Source organism: Melospiza georgiana, chromosome 3 (genome assembly GCF_028018845.1).
Source record: "Melospiza georgiana isolate bMelGeo1 chromosome 3, bMelGeo1.pri, whole genome shotgun sequence".
Taxonomy (NCBI): Eukaryota; Metazoa; Chordata; class Aves; order Passeriformes; family Passerellidae; genus Melospiza; species Melospiza georgiana.
In genome coordinates this window covers 84,248,669-84,265,387 of record NC_080432.1, presented here as the reverse complement: position 1 = coordinate 84,265,387, position 16,719 = coordinate 84,248,669, and the positions used below count along the sequence as shown (strand labels likewise).

General features: G+C 37.7%; 1 protein-coding gene across 1 annotated transcript in view; it reads right to left on the bottom strand.

The window, feature by feature from the left end:
• The window catches only part of ATAD2B (ATPase family AAA domain containing 2B), a 73,869-nt gene that overhangs the window by 12,154 nt on the left and 44,996 nt on the right, over positions 1 to 16,719 (bottom strand). The window contains exons 22-24 of the mRNA XM_058021051.1: positions 14,628 to 14,787; positions 11,424 to 11,546; positions 7,249 to 7,386 (exon numbers count right to left, since the gene is read on the bottom strand). Coding sequence (XP_057877034.1) covers positions 7,249 to 7,386; positions 11,424 to 11,546; positions 14,628 to 14,787 — 421 coding nt within the window. The remainder of the gene's footprint in view (positions 1 to 7,248; positions 7,387 to 11,423; positions 11,547 to 14,627; positions 14,788 to 16,719) is intronic.

Genomic DNA, 16,719 nt, shown 5'->3' with positions numbered 1-16,719 from the left:
CCAGAGGTAACTGTGACCTTTCTGTTTACGGTCTCGGGAAAAGAGATCTCAAAAAAATGGGTGAATAGTACAGAAGTTTCAGGGCTGAGGTATGCACTGTTGCTGTCCCCCAAATCCAGCAGTACAGTGACAGAACTGTAGACTACAGAGAAATAAAATTAACAGTGGAAAAGAAAGCAGGCATAATTAGATTATTCAAGAACTGTCAATTATTAACAAGCAAGTCTGCTTCTCTCAATGTGGAAGAACTCTAACAAGATGCAGCAGAGATCTTTCTCTTGAATTTTTTTTAGTTTGACTACTACAGTGCCATGAGTGCAGTACAGTATTCAAGGCTAACAAGTTCACTTCATGCTGCAGAGAAGACCCTTCCATGCTTCCACACTGCTTAAAATCCATCAGAGAATGTGAATCCTCTGTCAGTAAATGATAAAACTGACATCCATCAAACAGTAATTTCTCTGTTGTTACTGTATTTCATGAAGAATTCCTGGGGATTAAAACCCAAAGAAGATTCTCACGGCAAGGAAGATCACCATGGATCTAGATTTTTAGTCTGCACTATCAAGAACCACTTAAAGCAATTCACGTGTTTTAAGTTTTTCTTCCATGATCAAAACCCTCAACACCTTTCTGATGTGTAAAGTAACTCAAAGCCTTGAGAAATCACTTATAACCAGCAACTTACACTCTCTTATACAGCATCCAGGATATCTATGTACCTGACAGAGTAATTTAGCTCCAGTAGCTCCACATTCCTTACCAAGAGGCACTAAATAGTCCACTTGAAAGTCTCTGGAGTTTCTACTCACAAAGTCCCAAACTGCAGTCAGAGATAAGCAGCAAGAAAGAACAGATCACAGTTCCACAATGGCTTAAAAAGCAAAGTGAGGTGCCAGCTTCCACTAACAAAGCCATTTCTCCCTCCAAAGCCAGCTATAGCATTTCCACTGCCTCATTTGTGCCGGCACTACTGTTCCTGCAGTAAAACAGATAAGGGAACTAAATCCATCTGAAACATTAGGTTGTTGGGGTTTTTTCTGGCTTAGTTTTTAACATCTTTGGTTAAGCTTTCCAACTCATGAATGACAATGCTGGCACAGGGAACACGGTGGGAATATGCCACCAGCAACAAGGCAAGACAGCCTCTTTAGTAGTGACCTGCAGTTTGACTACCTTAAAGTGACAGAAGAACCAATCCCTAAAAGGTGTCATTTTCTTCACCTAGATGGAGCGCACTCAAGGCACAGAACTGACAAACACATGAAAAGAAATGCATGCAACAAATTCACATATTTATTATTTTTATCACCTTATATAACAGCTTATGTTTTGTAAGCAAATACTTGAAGAATCTGGACGTTTCTACTCAACACGGAGAAGTCAAGTTTCATAAGGAGGAGTTGAAATAAGTAAAAACCAAACTTGACTGCAACATTCCCAGTATTTTCTTCCCAGTCAACTGCTTTCCCCTACCATTCCCAATTATGTTCTCCACTCAAGCTCTTCCCAGGGTTTCTCATGGAACTATCCCAGTGTCTCCAATTCCTCCCCACCCCAGCTGAACAGGACACAGGACACACTCCATGTCTGAGGTGTGCATGCCATGCCTGGTCAATACCAGGTTTAACCTGCTCAAATACCATTTTAAATCTACCTCCTTTTCCTGCAGTAGACACATGCATTTTTCCAGCTACCAATTTTCACAAAACCTGCAGGAATCTAATCTTTCAGCTCTCAGCTCCTGTCAAATCTATCTGAACTCTACTAAATGATTTAGAAGTTATTAGGGGAGCAGAGATGGACAGAGAGCACAGGTGTGATTTTCTTGGGAAACCAAGATAAAAATATAATTTACATGAAACCAGAGTAATTATATTAGTAAAATACATGGCAAGACTGTCATGCTGGAAAATTAAAAAGGCAAATGAAGTCAAAAGAGAAAAGACAATCAGATTATATGTCATCTGTGGAGATAATTTTTAGACTTTTCATCTCTGTAGATCTGCTTATTTCCCCTCTGCTCTGTACAACAGCAACTACTGCAGCTATACACATCCTTGGTACCTTCAGCTAGCTCTTAAGAACTGAATGACAACTTCCTGCTGCAACAGAGCCATGAACAAACACAAGAAAGAATCATGGCTACTGGGTGGTTTCTCTGTCAAGAAGACAAAATCTGAAGTTAATAAATGGACAATAATCCCAAGAAAATCCACTACGTCTGCAGACAGAAACACTGTGTCTTAAAACAATTTAAAGCAAACATTGTCACAGTTTTCAGAAGGGAGGAAGGAAGGGATCTATCTGGTATGGAAACTGGTTTTATGACATCACTTGTGCATACCACTTAGAGGGAAAAAAAAACTTCAAACTACTTCAGAAGATGGTTTTACCATGTTTACAAGAAAGGTGATAATAATGCTTTCAAGGAAACCTTAAAAGGGGTTGAGCCATCTTGCATTACTCAGTTATAAAGATGAGAACAAGAGAATATAAAAAAGTCACTCTCTGATCAGGTAAATTGTAGAACCCACTTAGCCCTCTGTCAGAGAAAAAAGACACTTGATTAATTCAATAGGCAGGTTTTTAATAGTGATGAAAGAAAATTTCTTTGTCACTAGATATCACTGAGTTCAAAAGTTTGATGGGATCTCAAAAAAGAACAGGCAGTCAAGATTTATTAGAACTCCCACAAATTCACTAAATTACATTTTAAATTAGAAGAATTTAAAAGCCTATGGGGTTTTAAAGAACTGCTAACCAACCTGGAATCATCAGCTACATTGGTATTTCCTTCAAAATCAGGCATGAAAAAAAATTATTCCTCAAATGTTTGAAACTTTCTTTTAAAGCATCTGGTTGAAGGCAGCACAAGACATCAAACCAGTCCAAACCAGAATACCAACTCCTATGCTACCCAAAACAAAATGACAGAGAGACAAAAAGAGACAGTTGTCCCAGCTCTGAGTAAAGATATCTTCACATTCCAGAAAATCTCTTTGGATGGTGCTTATCAAGTAACAGCACTTGCCTCTGTCTCAAGTGAGAATTAATCCAAGTCAAATCTGGAAAGCAGGAGGAGAAAACTAAACAGTAGCAAATACAGGGTAAGTGACAAAACAGCAGCCACTAAGATTTTCATGTTAGCATCTGAATGACTGTTAATTTGCTAATATCCAATTCTTGAATCCAAACTCAGAGCCACACCAAAAGGAGAAAATAGTTCCAAGGATCAAAACCATATGGCATCTGGTCTGCCATGTCCTTTGATAAGGCACTGCTGCAGTCCCAGAAGCCTAAAGAACAGCAATCACTGACACCACTGTCACAGAAAGGTCAAAGAAGAGACACTAAACAGATGAAAATCGGACAAAGACTGAGAACAAAACAGTTTCTGAGAAAGACTGTAAATGAAAGACCTTTTCTTTCTAAAAATCTTTTTTTAAAAATCTTGAGACAAGACAAAAGCTTTTCCATTATAAAGCAGAAACAAAGTGTTCCACAGGACAGCAATGATCACCCATTTGGGGGTGAAAAAGAGCAAACCAAAAACCAATGAACCAAAAAAATCCAACACAAAAAGGCAAAGAAAATATTACTTATTTTAAAACAATGTTTTCTGCCATAGTTTTTTAGATCCTTGCTTGGTTTCCCTAGAGAGGCCACTAATCACTTAAATTACTGGGAAAAGTTAGCAGGGTGTTTACTTCATATTTCATAAAATGAATTTCATATAAAACTTGTATTTTTAATAGTTTGCATAGCACAAAGGATTTAAATTTTCTTTATTTGCTCCAAATGCCATTTTCACAGTTATGATATTTATCATATGGCATAAAAAACATCTTCTCTATGAAGAAAACATAAAATCTGCAGTCTATCACTACAATATATTATCATTAAATGCTGCAAAAAAAAGATAAGAATGCAAAGCCAAATCTTCCCCACAGAGTTTATTTATATGTAACACTAAAGGAAGCAAGTGCAAGACATTAAAATGGTAGGTACCATGCCCCATCTACTGGCAAGACGGAGCAGCTGGATACAGTTTTATTATACAGGATCCCAATGATTCAAGAGATGCTAATGCTTTCTGAGCTAATGTGTATCTAAAGCACTTAATTTAGCAAACACACTGAACTGCACACTGCTGGTAGTTTCCTTTTCCACACAGCTCCATAAAAAGGCAAAGTAAGAACTCTTCCCAGCAGTGCCCAGTGACAAGAGCCAATGGGCACAGACCAAAATACAAGACACTCAAAATTAAGAAAAAGAATTTATTGTTTGTATCCAAGCACTACAAGAGGTTCCTCGGGCATGACACCAAGCCCTCATTCTTGGAGATTTTCAAAACACAACTGGACAAAGCCTTGAGCAATCAGTTCTGAGGGGAGCTAGACTAGAACATCTCCAGAGGTTCCCTCCAACCACTGTAATTTTGTGATTCTATAATCATAAAATTATTTATATCAGCCTTCTGACATCTGTCCCATTCCAAGTTCCCACCAGAATACTTGCACTTTCCTCAAAATACACAGTCGATAATGGAAATATTTTAAATTGTGGCAGAACTTCTCCAAATAGGTTTTCAGCAACTTCTAGTAATTCAATACTTTTAAAACTCATCTATACTGTGAGACACAATCCACACAGCTGTACCTTCATCAAGGGAAATGGGAGTTGCAGATGAAATGTAACTCAGGAATGTGTATCACTATGCCTTCAAACAGAAAAATTACTTATTTACCACATTTCCAACAGCCCATCTGGTCCAATCAAATTAACAAAATAGCTAAATTATCTAAAATGCATCAGAAAAATTAAATAAATCACAAAATAACAGGTAACTAAAAAACTATATAATTTTTTATACAAAATATAAAACTTCAGAAAACAAACCAACAAATATTAATCCAACTCTCACTCTCTACTGTACTAGCCCTGAGCAGGATCCTAAATTTGGCAAGGCTGCTGCACTGTCTGCAGTCCTCTCTGTTTTTAGAGAAGATATTTGATAATAATTTCTTTTAGAGTTCTCAAGTTTGTCATCTGAATTAATCTTTGTGCAGCTCTTTTCTAAAATACTGTAAAACAAAGCCCTTAAAAATAGTAACAACTGATCAGGAAAATAAAGTTATGATCGGTCATTCTTTCTCTAGATTCTTCTAAGGGAAAACATTACTTCAATTTCGAACAGCAGAAAACATGCAATTATTTTCAGAATTATTGAAAAGTATGGTTTTATCCTGTTTAAATAAAATACTTAATAATTTTTCTTGTTACTCTGATTGTGCAATACATTTTATTTTTTAAAAAAATACTATTTCATGATCATAAAAAAATTCCACTCTCCCCCTAAAATAATCCCTCTTCAGAAATCCCTTCTCCAAACTTACTTCTTCCATTTAAACAATCACAATCTGGAGTTTCATTTTCTGCTATTTGAGCTCCCCACAATCTGCTCAGTTCTGCTCTCACCCTTTTCTAGCTTATCCTCCAAATACCCTTTTAAGACCATTTCTCTTCCTCATTTTTAGTCTCTGCTGAACTGACCACATCAATCTTCAAGAGTGCCCGTGTACTACTTGAATCCTTTCTGCAGATTTCTGATTGCTCATCAATTCCTGGTTCTTTCTCTTGATTACTAGATGCATCACATCCCTCCTGGACTAGTTACCTTTCCTGGACTCAGCCTTAAAAGGCAGATTTTCATTTGATCGTACACCCAAAAACCACTAAGCCTCAATTTTTCTTGCCTTCCAAGCTAGATCATGAAAATACCAACAGGATCAGTGCCTTAACAGTAACTTTGTTGTTTGCACAGAGACACTGGCAATTTCCTGCAGCTGATGGTTGGAGTTTTCAAACAACTGCTGCTGCCTGCACAACAGAGGGGAAGCGAGAGAGGTACCGGAGCTGCTTTGGATGCGAGTCACCAGCAAGGGCTGCTCTGCCCCTTCCCAAGGGATGTCCAGCTTGGAGGTCTATAAACCCCAGCGTCTGCTGCTCAGCATGCACAGCCAGCAAAGTGCTCTGCAGGGCAGCCAGAGGGAAAAGCTCCATCCTGGACTTCACAGGAAATTAAAAAAAATTAATTGGGAATCCCTTCCCTACACTCTGTTTTGCACGAGCTGCCAAATGAATAAAGAACAGCTTGGATCCACATCATCAATTTATTATATAACAATTTATTCTAACCATAATTCTGTACGATTGACTTTAATTCCTTTAACGGAAGAAATTACAGCTTCGGGAAATAAAATCATACACCTCTAATTAATTAAACCATTTGACATCAACACTATCATTCATATATAAACAATGTTCATCTCTGGGCAGTTATCACCATGCCTAGAAAAGGATTTCTCATCAAGGAAAAGCACCATGAAGGAGAAGCACATAAGACCAAAATGAAAATTTGACCGCTTCCATCAGTTTGCTATCAATCAGCAATAATTGATAATGCTACTAATAATATATCAATATTGGACTCCACATCTTCAGCAGTAAAGCCAGGTGCAACCATTAGTATACTCCCATACTAACTGCCTCTCATAGCCTTTACTTGCTTTATAATGAAAATATCTGCTATGTGTTCACCTGTTCTAATCAACTGACCTCTTGAAAATAATTAGCAGTGCCTCTGATTACCCAATAACACCTCACAATCCTAGAGACTCTGATCACTTAACTGGATTAATTCAGTAGGCTCCAGGAAGTGTATCTTAACATCCTCCAGTAATGGTTACTGACTGTTGAAAACCATTGCCATAAAGGAAAATACAGTTAAATTTGCAATCTCCTCTTTAGCTTTCAGCATGACGCTGAATGTATTGAAGGCAGGAATTCAATGCAGTGCAGGTGAGAAACTATTAAGCAGTGTAGAGGTATTTATCTGCTAATACACACAGTAAACAAACCTGAAAACTCATCAAACCACTGAAAAGTGTTCTTGGATCTGAGTTGTCTTATACTGAAAACCATGTTTTACAACAAAAAATGCAAAATACTCATGCTGCATTAGAAAAATAACTATTCTTTATCACAAAACCAGAAATCCTGCTTCTTTACAACTTCTTGGGCAGGGATTTTATGTACTCCTAGAAGGAGCATTTCTTAGTTCCATGTGTTTTATGCCTAAAATTACTTCTGGAAATAATCAGTAAGCAGCAGTAGAGACACATTTCCAATGTCTGGCATTGAAAGGACCTCTAATTTCGCACAGTTGTCACCCAAGGTACTTACAAGCACATTTATTTGCAGAGTTGGGCCACACAGCCATGGTGGGTTTTTGCTTGCTCCGAAATGCTTCTTCAACTCTGGCTTCTGTTTTCCGTACAGTGGAACCATGAGGATTTACCTGTTCTGCTGGCACTGAGAAGCCTGCACGCAAAAGACAACCATACCTATTTAAATAAACCAAGCTGCAGGAATCTACTGAATCAAAAAAGAAACTTGGAACACCATACTGCAATAGGAATACATCCATTAATGTTTAGCTGGACATTCAAAATAAAGATTTGCATCAAGAATATTATTTGGTTTCTGCTGACAAAACAACTTACTGGTTGCATGGTCTTAAAATGTCAGCTCTGATGGATTAGAAAAATGTGACTGCCACTGGTCCCAGAAGATTGACCCTTCTATTCATATTTCCTCTACATGCAAATTCTTACTGACCCTTTCAATCTTTTCCTTATTTTAAACAGTTTTAAAATAAGTGGCAATTCAGAACGGCATTGTATGCTGTATCAAAAAGAGTATCTGAATAAGAACCTTGTATTGTCACTGTCATCTGTGTTATGTAAAATGGATCCATTTCAGAGTCAATATGAGCTCTTAAATTAAGAAAATGCAATTCTGCTTTTAACAAAAAGCGTGGTTTGCTTCCTGTAATATAACTTCATCTCATAGCTTCTACTGCTTCATAGGTTTTTTAATTAAATTCTAAAAAAGCAAACTTTCATATTGGTTAAGCACATTTTAAAGACATAAATGAATATCTGAAGTTCTGTCTTTGTGAACTAGAATTTCCCATCCATCCACTAAAATGGTCTTCAAAATGTTATAACACATCTCTAATAGAAACCAGAACCAAGCAATCAAGAGCTGAAAATAAGCTCCAAAACTGATGGATGCAGAAATTAAAATACTGACACAGAATCTCTCATCTCACAATTAATAATTACAGCATAGGTTTCTAGGTACTATTATAAAAATTTTAAACTGCATATCAAACATATTTCATTACTCAAAACAACAACCACTTCTACCTTTTTATTAGCTGGTTTCCACAAGTAGTTGCAAATTTCAATAGTCTAAGATATAGACAGTTGGTTCTTATTTACCATCTTAAAACTTGCTGTCCTTAGGCTTAACATTTTTCAACAATAGCACCTCATTTCAGTAACAGAGGAACAAGAAATTCTAGTTTGACTTCTACATGCTGATTTTATTGTACAGTTTATGTGCAGTATTTTTGAATCTGGTCACCGGAGTACTAAGTAAAAGTGACAGATGTGTAGAGAACAAAACAAAACAAAGCAAAATAAAGGAAGAAACCCCAAAAACAACCACAACCCCACACCCCCAAAAAAGCCATGTAGAACATACTTTCCATTTTACAACTACAAAAGATTGCTAAGTAACTTGCTGACAAAACTGTGAAGAAAATGGATATGAAGCTTTTTAGCTTTTTCCATCCCGTGCCCAAACTGCTCCGAAACAGGGTACATGTCAAAGCCTAGACAAGCAGATGCACTGGGATTGACCTGATCTGCTGTCTTGCTGAGGCTGTTCTTTACATCAAAATGAGAATAATGGCAGAACTGATCAGCATTCACATCCTTTCCATCCACTACAAGGACCAGTGCCAAGACTTACACTCCTGAAGTGCCATCATCCAGGTGCTCTGCACCACCATAACCTTTTCACACAACTCCCGATGCCTTGTGACTGCCTCCCAGCAGGAGGCTTCCTCAGACTCTAGGAGCTTGATACATTTTCCTCTGTCCATAAACAGTTCATCTAACACAGCTTCTTCCGTGCATTCCAAGTCTTTTGGGCTTGCTTTGGTTAGCACTCCTTTCTAACCCAGTCAGTGATCCCAGCCTTGCACGTTGTACAGCTGGACCGACTGCAGAGCTCAGTTGTCACTGAAACCACCAAGCGTGGGCCAGAAGCACAAGCATCTTTAAGAGTCACCTGCAGGTACCTGTGACACTGTAATGGTTTCCATGCCAATGTACTGAATACACTTTGAATCCTGCCCATTCCCATCTGTGAGTTGTTTGGTCCCACAAACCAGTGCTGCTTATCATGTACCTGTACCTCAAGGCCCTCTCACACCAATGGTACCTGCTTTTTCTGATTTAACAAGTTCACTGCATGATGCCATCAGCCTTAAATATGACTTAAGACACTGCCCTTCTTTCAACAGAGTTTGCAGGCTTTGTCTCCAGAAATATCTATTACTGGGCCACTGCCACAAAAAGGAGGGCAGCATTCTAGTTCTTGCAAACTTGCAAGAAAGGACTACAAGCCATAGAGTCATTCTCTGTAACAAAGAGCTCTTACAAACATTTACTTTAACCTCGGAAGCAATAACCTTTAACAGTCATGGGGACTTGGATAATTAACTGAGCACAGCTCACAGCATGATGCTGTGGCCAGAATTGTGAATATTCTTGTAGTTCTAATAGAAAAGTACAGAGGAGAAATGAAGGCATTATATTAGCTCTGTTTTACAGCCACAGTGAATTACAATTGGTTCATTTATCCACAATTCAAGACACACATTGGAAGCTTGCACAAAATTAGACAAAAACACACATGACTGAATAGGAAAATACAAAGAATTCTATCTGTTTTAATCTGAAGGAGAGAAAGCCTATAGATACTTGCATAGTTCAAAGAAGATTATTAATAAAGGGTCTTCAATCTACCAACAGAAGTATTTCAAGAATCAGCAGCTGAAAGGTAAGACCAGCCAATTCAACCTAGAAATCAAATAATGGAGCTTTTTACCAAAGCAGGAAACAACTTGCCAAGGTAAAGCTGGAATTATTGAAATCAGTGATCCCTAAATCAGCATGAAATTTTGCTCTAATGTTATAGTTCAGTGATTTTCAACCTTTTTCAACTTTGAAAAGTTTAAAACTTTTCCATGGAGGTATACTCTTTTTATGTAAACTGATCACTGCTGCCACACCAGGAGTATCATACATACTTTTGATAACTTTTCCTGGTCACTTCAGAAGCTGTACACAGACTTACAAGGGTTGTTTCTTAACCAAAAGAATCAATATGCTACCTCCAAAACAACACTTGTACACAAGCCAAGGTGAACTAAAAGTCCAGTGGCTTAAAGGCTGCTCTCCCTTACCATAATTCTTATTATATTTTACTACAGGCACACAGCTCTGGTTCCACCACATCCACATCAGAAGTTAGTATAGCAACCCTAGCATTTACTTGTTCACCAGGTTCTGTAGTACTGTCTGTAAGAATAGGCAATGCATCCTTCTTCTGGAAAGGATGATGATGTCCTATCAGATCAGCTCACAAAACAGGAAAAATGTGGAGGGGTTTCAAGGTCACTCACCCTTTAACCTGCACTGTCTGAATCTGACATGCATTCATTATTTCACATTAAATATAAATTTTTGTATAGAGGCCTGTAAATTCTATCCTATATACATACAGAAGCTTTTCCTGTTGCCCTTGTCCCTGGCCAGGTTGAATTCTCTCAGGGCTTTAGCTTTCCTAACTTGATCCCAGGCTGCTCAATTCCTCTGCAGTCTTCCCAGGCTACCTTCTTCTGTTTCCACTCTCTGCAGGCCTTCCTTTTGTGTTTAAGTTCATCCACCATCAACTTGTTCATCCACACAGGCGTCCTAATGTGTTCACCTAACCTTCTCTTTTTTGGGAAACATCACTCCCGATTTTGGAGGAGGCAATCCTTGAGTATTAACCAGCTGTCCTGGGCCCCTCTTCCCTCCAGAGCTTTATCCCGTGGGACTCTACCAAATAGATCCCTGAAGCCTGCTCTCCTTTAGTCCAAGGTACTGAATTTTGCTGTGCATGCCTCTTGCTGCCTTTAGGATCTCCAACCCCTTCACTTCATGGTCAGTGCAACCCAGCTGCTCTTGAGGTTCACATTCCCCTCCTTGTTGGTGAGAAAAAAGCCCAGCACAGCATCTCTTCTTGGTATTTCCTCTACGACTTGGAGAAGGAAGGTGTCCTCTACTCTTTCTAGAAACCTCCTGAATTGCTTTTGCCCTCTGTGTTGTCCCTTCAACACATACTGGGGTGGCTGAAGCCCCCCACAAGGCCCAGGGCTTGTGAACATGAACCCATTCCTACCTGTCTGTAGAGGGTCTCTATGTGTGTTGTGTTATCATAACTGAAGTTAAACATACCTCTTTTTCTTCTTGCTTCCTTGATTTCTTCACACATCTTATTAAATTCTGGATCCAGTTCAGCAGCAATGATAGCATGAGCAGTGTCCTTCAAAGTACATGCTCTATGTCTAATTATTTTATCTAGAAAACAGGACAGCACACTTTTTTATCACAATAATTCCTTAGCATTTCTACATTGGTTTGTATTGCATATTACAACACTGATACAAACAGAAGTAAGTGGGAAAAATTACAGATGCCTGAAAATGCAGATTAATCAATATCACTCAAAAATCACAACCCAGCTACTGAAGAGATATAGAAGTATAAACTGGTACTTTAATCCATGGTGGCAACTATAAACAAATGTAAACAGTGAATGAAGAACACACCTAAATCAACTTGCCACAGGCAGATCTACACAGTATAATGGAGTGGAGTGCAAAGAGTCACAAAGTAACAGGAGACTTGTCCAAGAATTAATTTACCCTCTAGGTTCTAGTAATAGTCACAGTTATACTGCCTACACAATCACACTGGACATCATCTGCATCTGTAAGGTAGACCTGGCTCACTTACATTCCTTCCCTGTTGTTTTTTTCTTTAACCTGAAATTATTGCTTAATTATTATTTAACAACTGATCAAAATTGTGCTAAAACACATTATTTTAATCCTTACATTGAATAGCTGTTTCTCATTTAAATTCGTTTTTTTTAAAAAAAAGGGAAAGAAACAAGCCTCGAGTGTGCTACATTTTCAGGCCTATTTGGGGAACAGAACAAATTGCCCACGCTGGAAGCCTGAATGAAACTCAGGAAAAACCAGACCAGTTCCCCTACCTTTGAAACACACAAAACAAATTATTCCACCACTGAAATTTGAAAAGTAATCATAACTTAATAACTAAGCCCATATGCAGAGAAAATTGACATCTAGAACACAGGTTTTCAATGAAATCTAAAACAGTCATTGTTCGACTTCAGTACAAACATATTTAATTTGTCAATCCATCCATACTGAATTACTTTTTCCAGCTGTTGCAGGTACTTCAACAGTAACCATCAACATTAATGGCTAGAACATATTCTACAACCAGCAGATTTAATGTTTTAATAATTCTTAAAGACAACAATTGAGAATATCACTAAATACTTATTTCACAATATTTGTAATTCTAGAAACAGCAGGTTTTACAGCTGGAAAAACTGTTGAGTGAAAGAGACTATCCAGTATCTAGCTCAAAAGAGTCCAACATTTTCTGGGGAGAACTACTGCCCATTAAATCCACTGAATATTGGAAGGTTTTGCCCACATATTTGTGAAGCATTATGTTTTATGATCACAAAAACCCCCACACTGCATTAGTACCAGATGTAATTCTGAAATATTAAACTTGAAACTTTTGGTCAGATAATAAATTTTAAGAAGCCCTTGCAAAGGAGGAAGGGATGGGAGGGGAGAGAAATAAAAAGGAATCAAATTGAGGTGTTTGAACCACTACCTTCCTCTAACCCTGTGCTGGGCAAGGCTTTCCCCCAGACAGCGCTTCAGTGAGGCAAACACTCATGTCCAACATACAGTGGTTATGTTCCCGTGCCTTCAAAAACATTTCCCAGTCAAACAAAGGAGCAAGAAAACCCCAACCTGTCTCACTACAGAACCTGTCTGAAATTTTACAGCAAAGTACCAGGAAAAAAAAATCCCAAGCAGCCAGTTTTTGATATCCAGACTGCAGATAAAATGAGCCAGTCTGGTCAGCCCTTTGCTTTTCCAACTTAACAACAGGACAAAAGAAGGTACAGTGTGAGTTTTCTGCAAGCACAAGCAAGCAGGTATGTCCAGCTTTAAAGAATGTGAACATTTATAGATTAATATTCATTTAATGAGTGCATCTGAATGCATGGAATGCTTCCTCTGAACAGCCATAATGTGCTGTTTTAGGTGTGTTCACACAACAGCCCAAAAAATCCTGCATGCCAGAAGAGCAGTTAACAGCAGAGGACAGAACAATTTTTCATTGCCTCCTATCCAAAACTGAGCCTAGAAAGAGCCAGATCAATTTCTCCCAGTTCAGTTCTGACAGGAAGGAAAATCAAAATATCCCTAAACAGGTTCTCTTTAGATAAACTCTGAATGCCAGGTGCCCATCAAGGGCTTTAATTAGTTCACATCAACTGCACATTAGAAATCCTCAAAAAAAAGTCCATTTATTTTGTGTTGTGTTATCAAGAACACAACACAAAATAAATGGACTTTTCTAGTTGAAAGAAAATAGTGCATCATAAACTGAAGAAATAAAGTTAATCTTCTACAAATATGAACTGGGTTCAAAAGGCAATCTATAGCAGACTGTACAGTACAGCAGACTATACTGTATCTGGTCCACACGAGACACTTGAAAAATGCCTCACAAAACCAAAAATTTGAAAACAAAAATACAGAAAAATCAGGCTTTAACCTGCAAAAGCAATTTCACAAGACCTCATGAAAAACTTTCTAACACATTGGACTACATTTGTAGATGGACCCTGATCTCTAAGTACCACACATATTAACTCTACATTAAAAGGGTGCTTTGTGTTGATGACTCTTGAAGCTGCCAGCTGAAAGGCTTTCTTTTGGCAACGTGCACTGTAAGACAGCCCTAGCAAAGAGCACACAAGATCTTCTATCCTTAGTTTGGAGTGTGAACAGCTTTTACATGCATTTCAGCCTACAAATTCCTTTTTAATTGAAAGCATCCCATCACACTTTGTCAAGACAATACTGTCTAATCTCTCCTAATCAGCTGCAACTCACTTCCTTGCCTGGTGATTTACCCTGTTTTATTTCTATCCCCAAATATGAAGATTTTGATTTCTGTGTATGAATTTCATGTTCTAAGCTGACATGGAAATACAGCAGACCACCGCCAGATTGTGCGTGGATTCTCCAAATCATGGTGGGGTTTTGTTGCCTATAAAAATCTAGATACCCAAAAGGAGCTATCAAATTTGAAAGGAAACTATGAAACATCATCTATTAGAAAACAGCTCTGAATGCTGCAGTTTTCCTGCTCTTCTAATGTCCCCAGTGCACTCCACGTCTTAGACCCTTAGGACTTGCTTATCCTAATTATCACAAAGCATGCAGCTTATCTAAATGCCTGAATAGCAACAGAATATGGAATTAAGTACCAGGCTTTCAGGTCTAGGTAGGCCAAAAAGAAGTAGGTTCTTACCTCCAGGATCTTTGTCTGGATTGTACTCCAATGCATTGCTGCAGATCAGGTCAATGTCTGTTAGAAAATCCTTGGCTGTTAAGTAGTTGTGTTTATCAATTTTGGTTATTACTGTTGATAGGTCCATTGGCTCTTTGATAACCTCAAGGTAATCTGAAACCTATAAACAAACAGCACACAAAAATGACACAGGACCTATTGAATACTGGCAATCACTTCTTTATACTTGGATTCATTCCACATGCTTAGCTCTAAGACATTAACTAAACATCTTGATTTCTAAGCAAATTTATGTTAAAAATGGAAGTTTTATCAGGCTAAAAACATAAGACTTCCAAATCTGCTTTTCCTTCAGGAGCTCACCAATTTATCTTTCAAAATTAATTAAACAGTATTTTTGAAGCAGTACAACTTAATGTAAATGCATTTTTCATTTTAGACTAATTTAGTTATAGATTTTTATGGTGCTATAACACTGTCATGGAACTAAAAAGGCAAAATCCATCAATCTAACATGAAGCCCTAGAAAATATTAGGGAAGCTCTACTTTTTTTCACTTTGTAGGTAAAGTTCTCATTAAACTTAACAGCCAAATTATCAGCTTTTAAATACCTTCTATTAAATAGTTTCTTCAATCACTTGTTAAACAAAGAAAAGTCAGGTTTTATTGATTTCAGATGTTAGATTGGCTGTACAGAAGGTAAATCTAAAGAAAAAGCTTTGTGTCACGGTTTACTATGAGCTTAGATCATAACTGGAGATTCAGCCACCAGTGGAGCACACTAAAAAGTGTTTAACATAATTCATGATACCATAAGGGTCCCAGCCTTAATAGCCAAATGCATCAGCACAGCTGCTGTAATGAAGTTCACCCAAAAAATCAATAAATTTTTTATTAACTTCACAGAAAAAAAATGTATCAATGTTTCAGTGTGATTTAGATTACACTTAATTAAACACACTGGCAGCCTCTAAAAGAAGTACTGCAATTTTTCTTTTGAAATCGTCCAGATATGACAGTCACTGTCAAAGCACTTAAGGGTTAAATACAGATTCAGGTCAAGCCATATTGGCTCTGTAAGATTTTTTTTTAAATATAGTGCCTGCAGATATATATTACAACATTATATATTACATCTGTCTCTCTCTCTACATATATATATAGAGATATATATTATAACATTAATGTATTACTTCAGTAGACAGCAATGTGTCACTTAATTCCTTAAATACAGACATTGAAATTCATATTGACAAATGAAAATGGCAAAAATTCTCTTTTTGTCTCCCTTTATAGAAACATGATGGTATCTGGTTCAGGGATTGGAAAGCTAAGCCACAGGCTTCCTTTTCTTGTTAGCACAGCATCAGAAAATCTTCACTGGAAGCTGTAAATATTGCTACTGCTCTAGTCAGGGAAATTCTTGACTTATCACACAGCAGCATTCTCTGCAATGCAAGTAGGAGTGAAATAAACCTAACACATTTTTTAAGGAAGTCAAGCAGACAAGCTGTTGTAGAAAAAGAAAGGCTAGTCCTGTGCTTAAATGCAGCAGGTGGGACGAAAAGGATTACATTTGATTTCTGGTGCTGTGATATATTAGCGGGGTTCTGGCAAGTCTTCAAATAACAAATTCACATTTTTATTCTCTTCATCTACAAAACATGGACAGTTACTTATTATTTCTCTATGTGCCCTTATTCATGTAAGTTTAGACCACAAATTCTTGACAGAAAGGAACTACCTACACTACAAGTATGAAGAGTTTCCACAATAATGGACCTCCCAGTTTCACAAGAGAAATTAAACCAAGGTACTGTTGAGACCATGCTCATACTGTAGGTTGCCACATTGAACAGCTCACCAGGTTGTCAAAACCAGTCAGCTATGGAACACTATGGAAAATTCAAATTAAGAGAGGACTGCACCAGCCCATAAAAGATGTTCCATCCTGCAAGGAATTTACACTCCAAATCTGCTTTTTACAATGCTGGTCTTCTGATGTCTCATATTCATCTTTTAATGTCTTCCAAAAGAGATGTTTCTCTCTTCAGAAGCAATTAGGGATTTCTTTTCAGTTAGTAAGCCTGC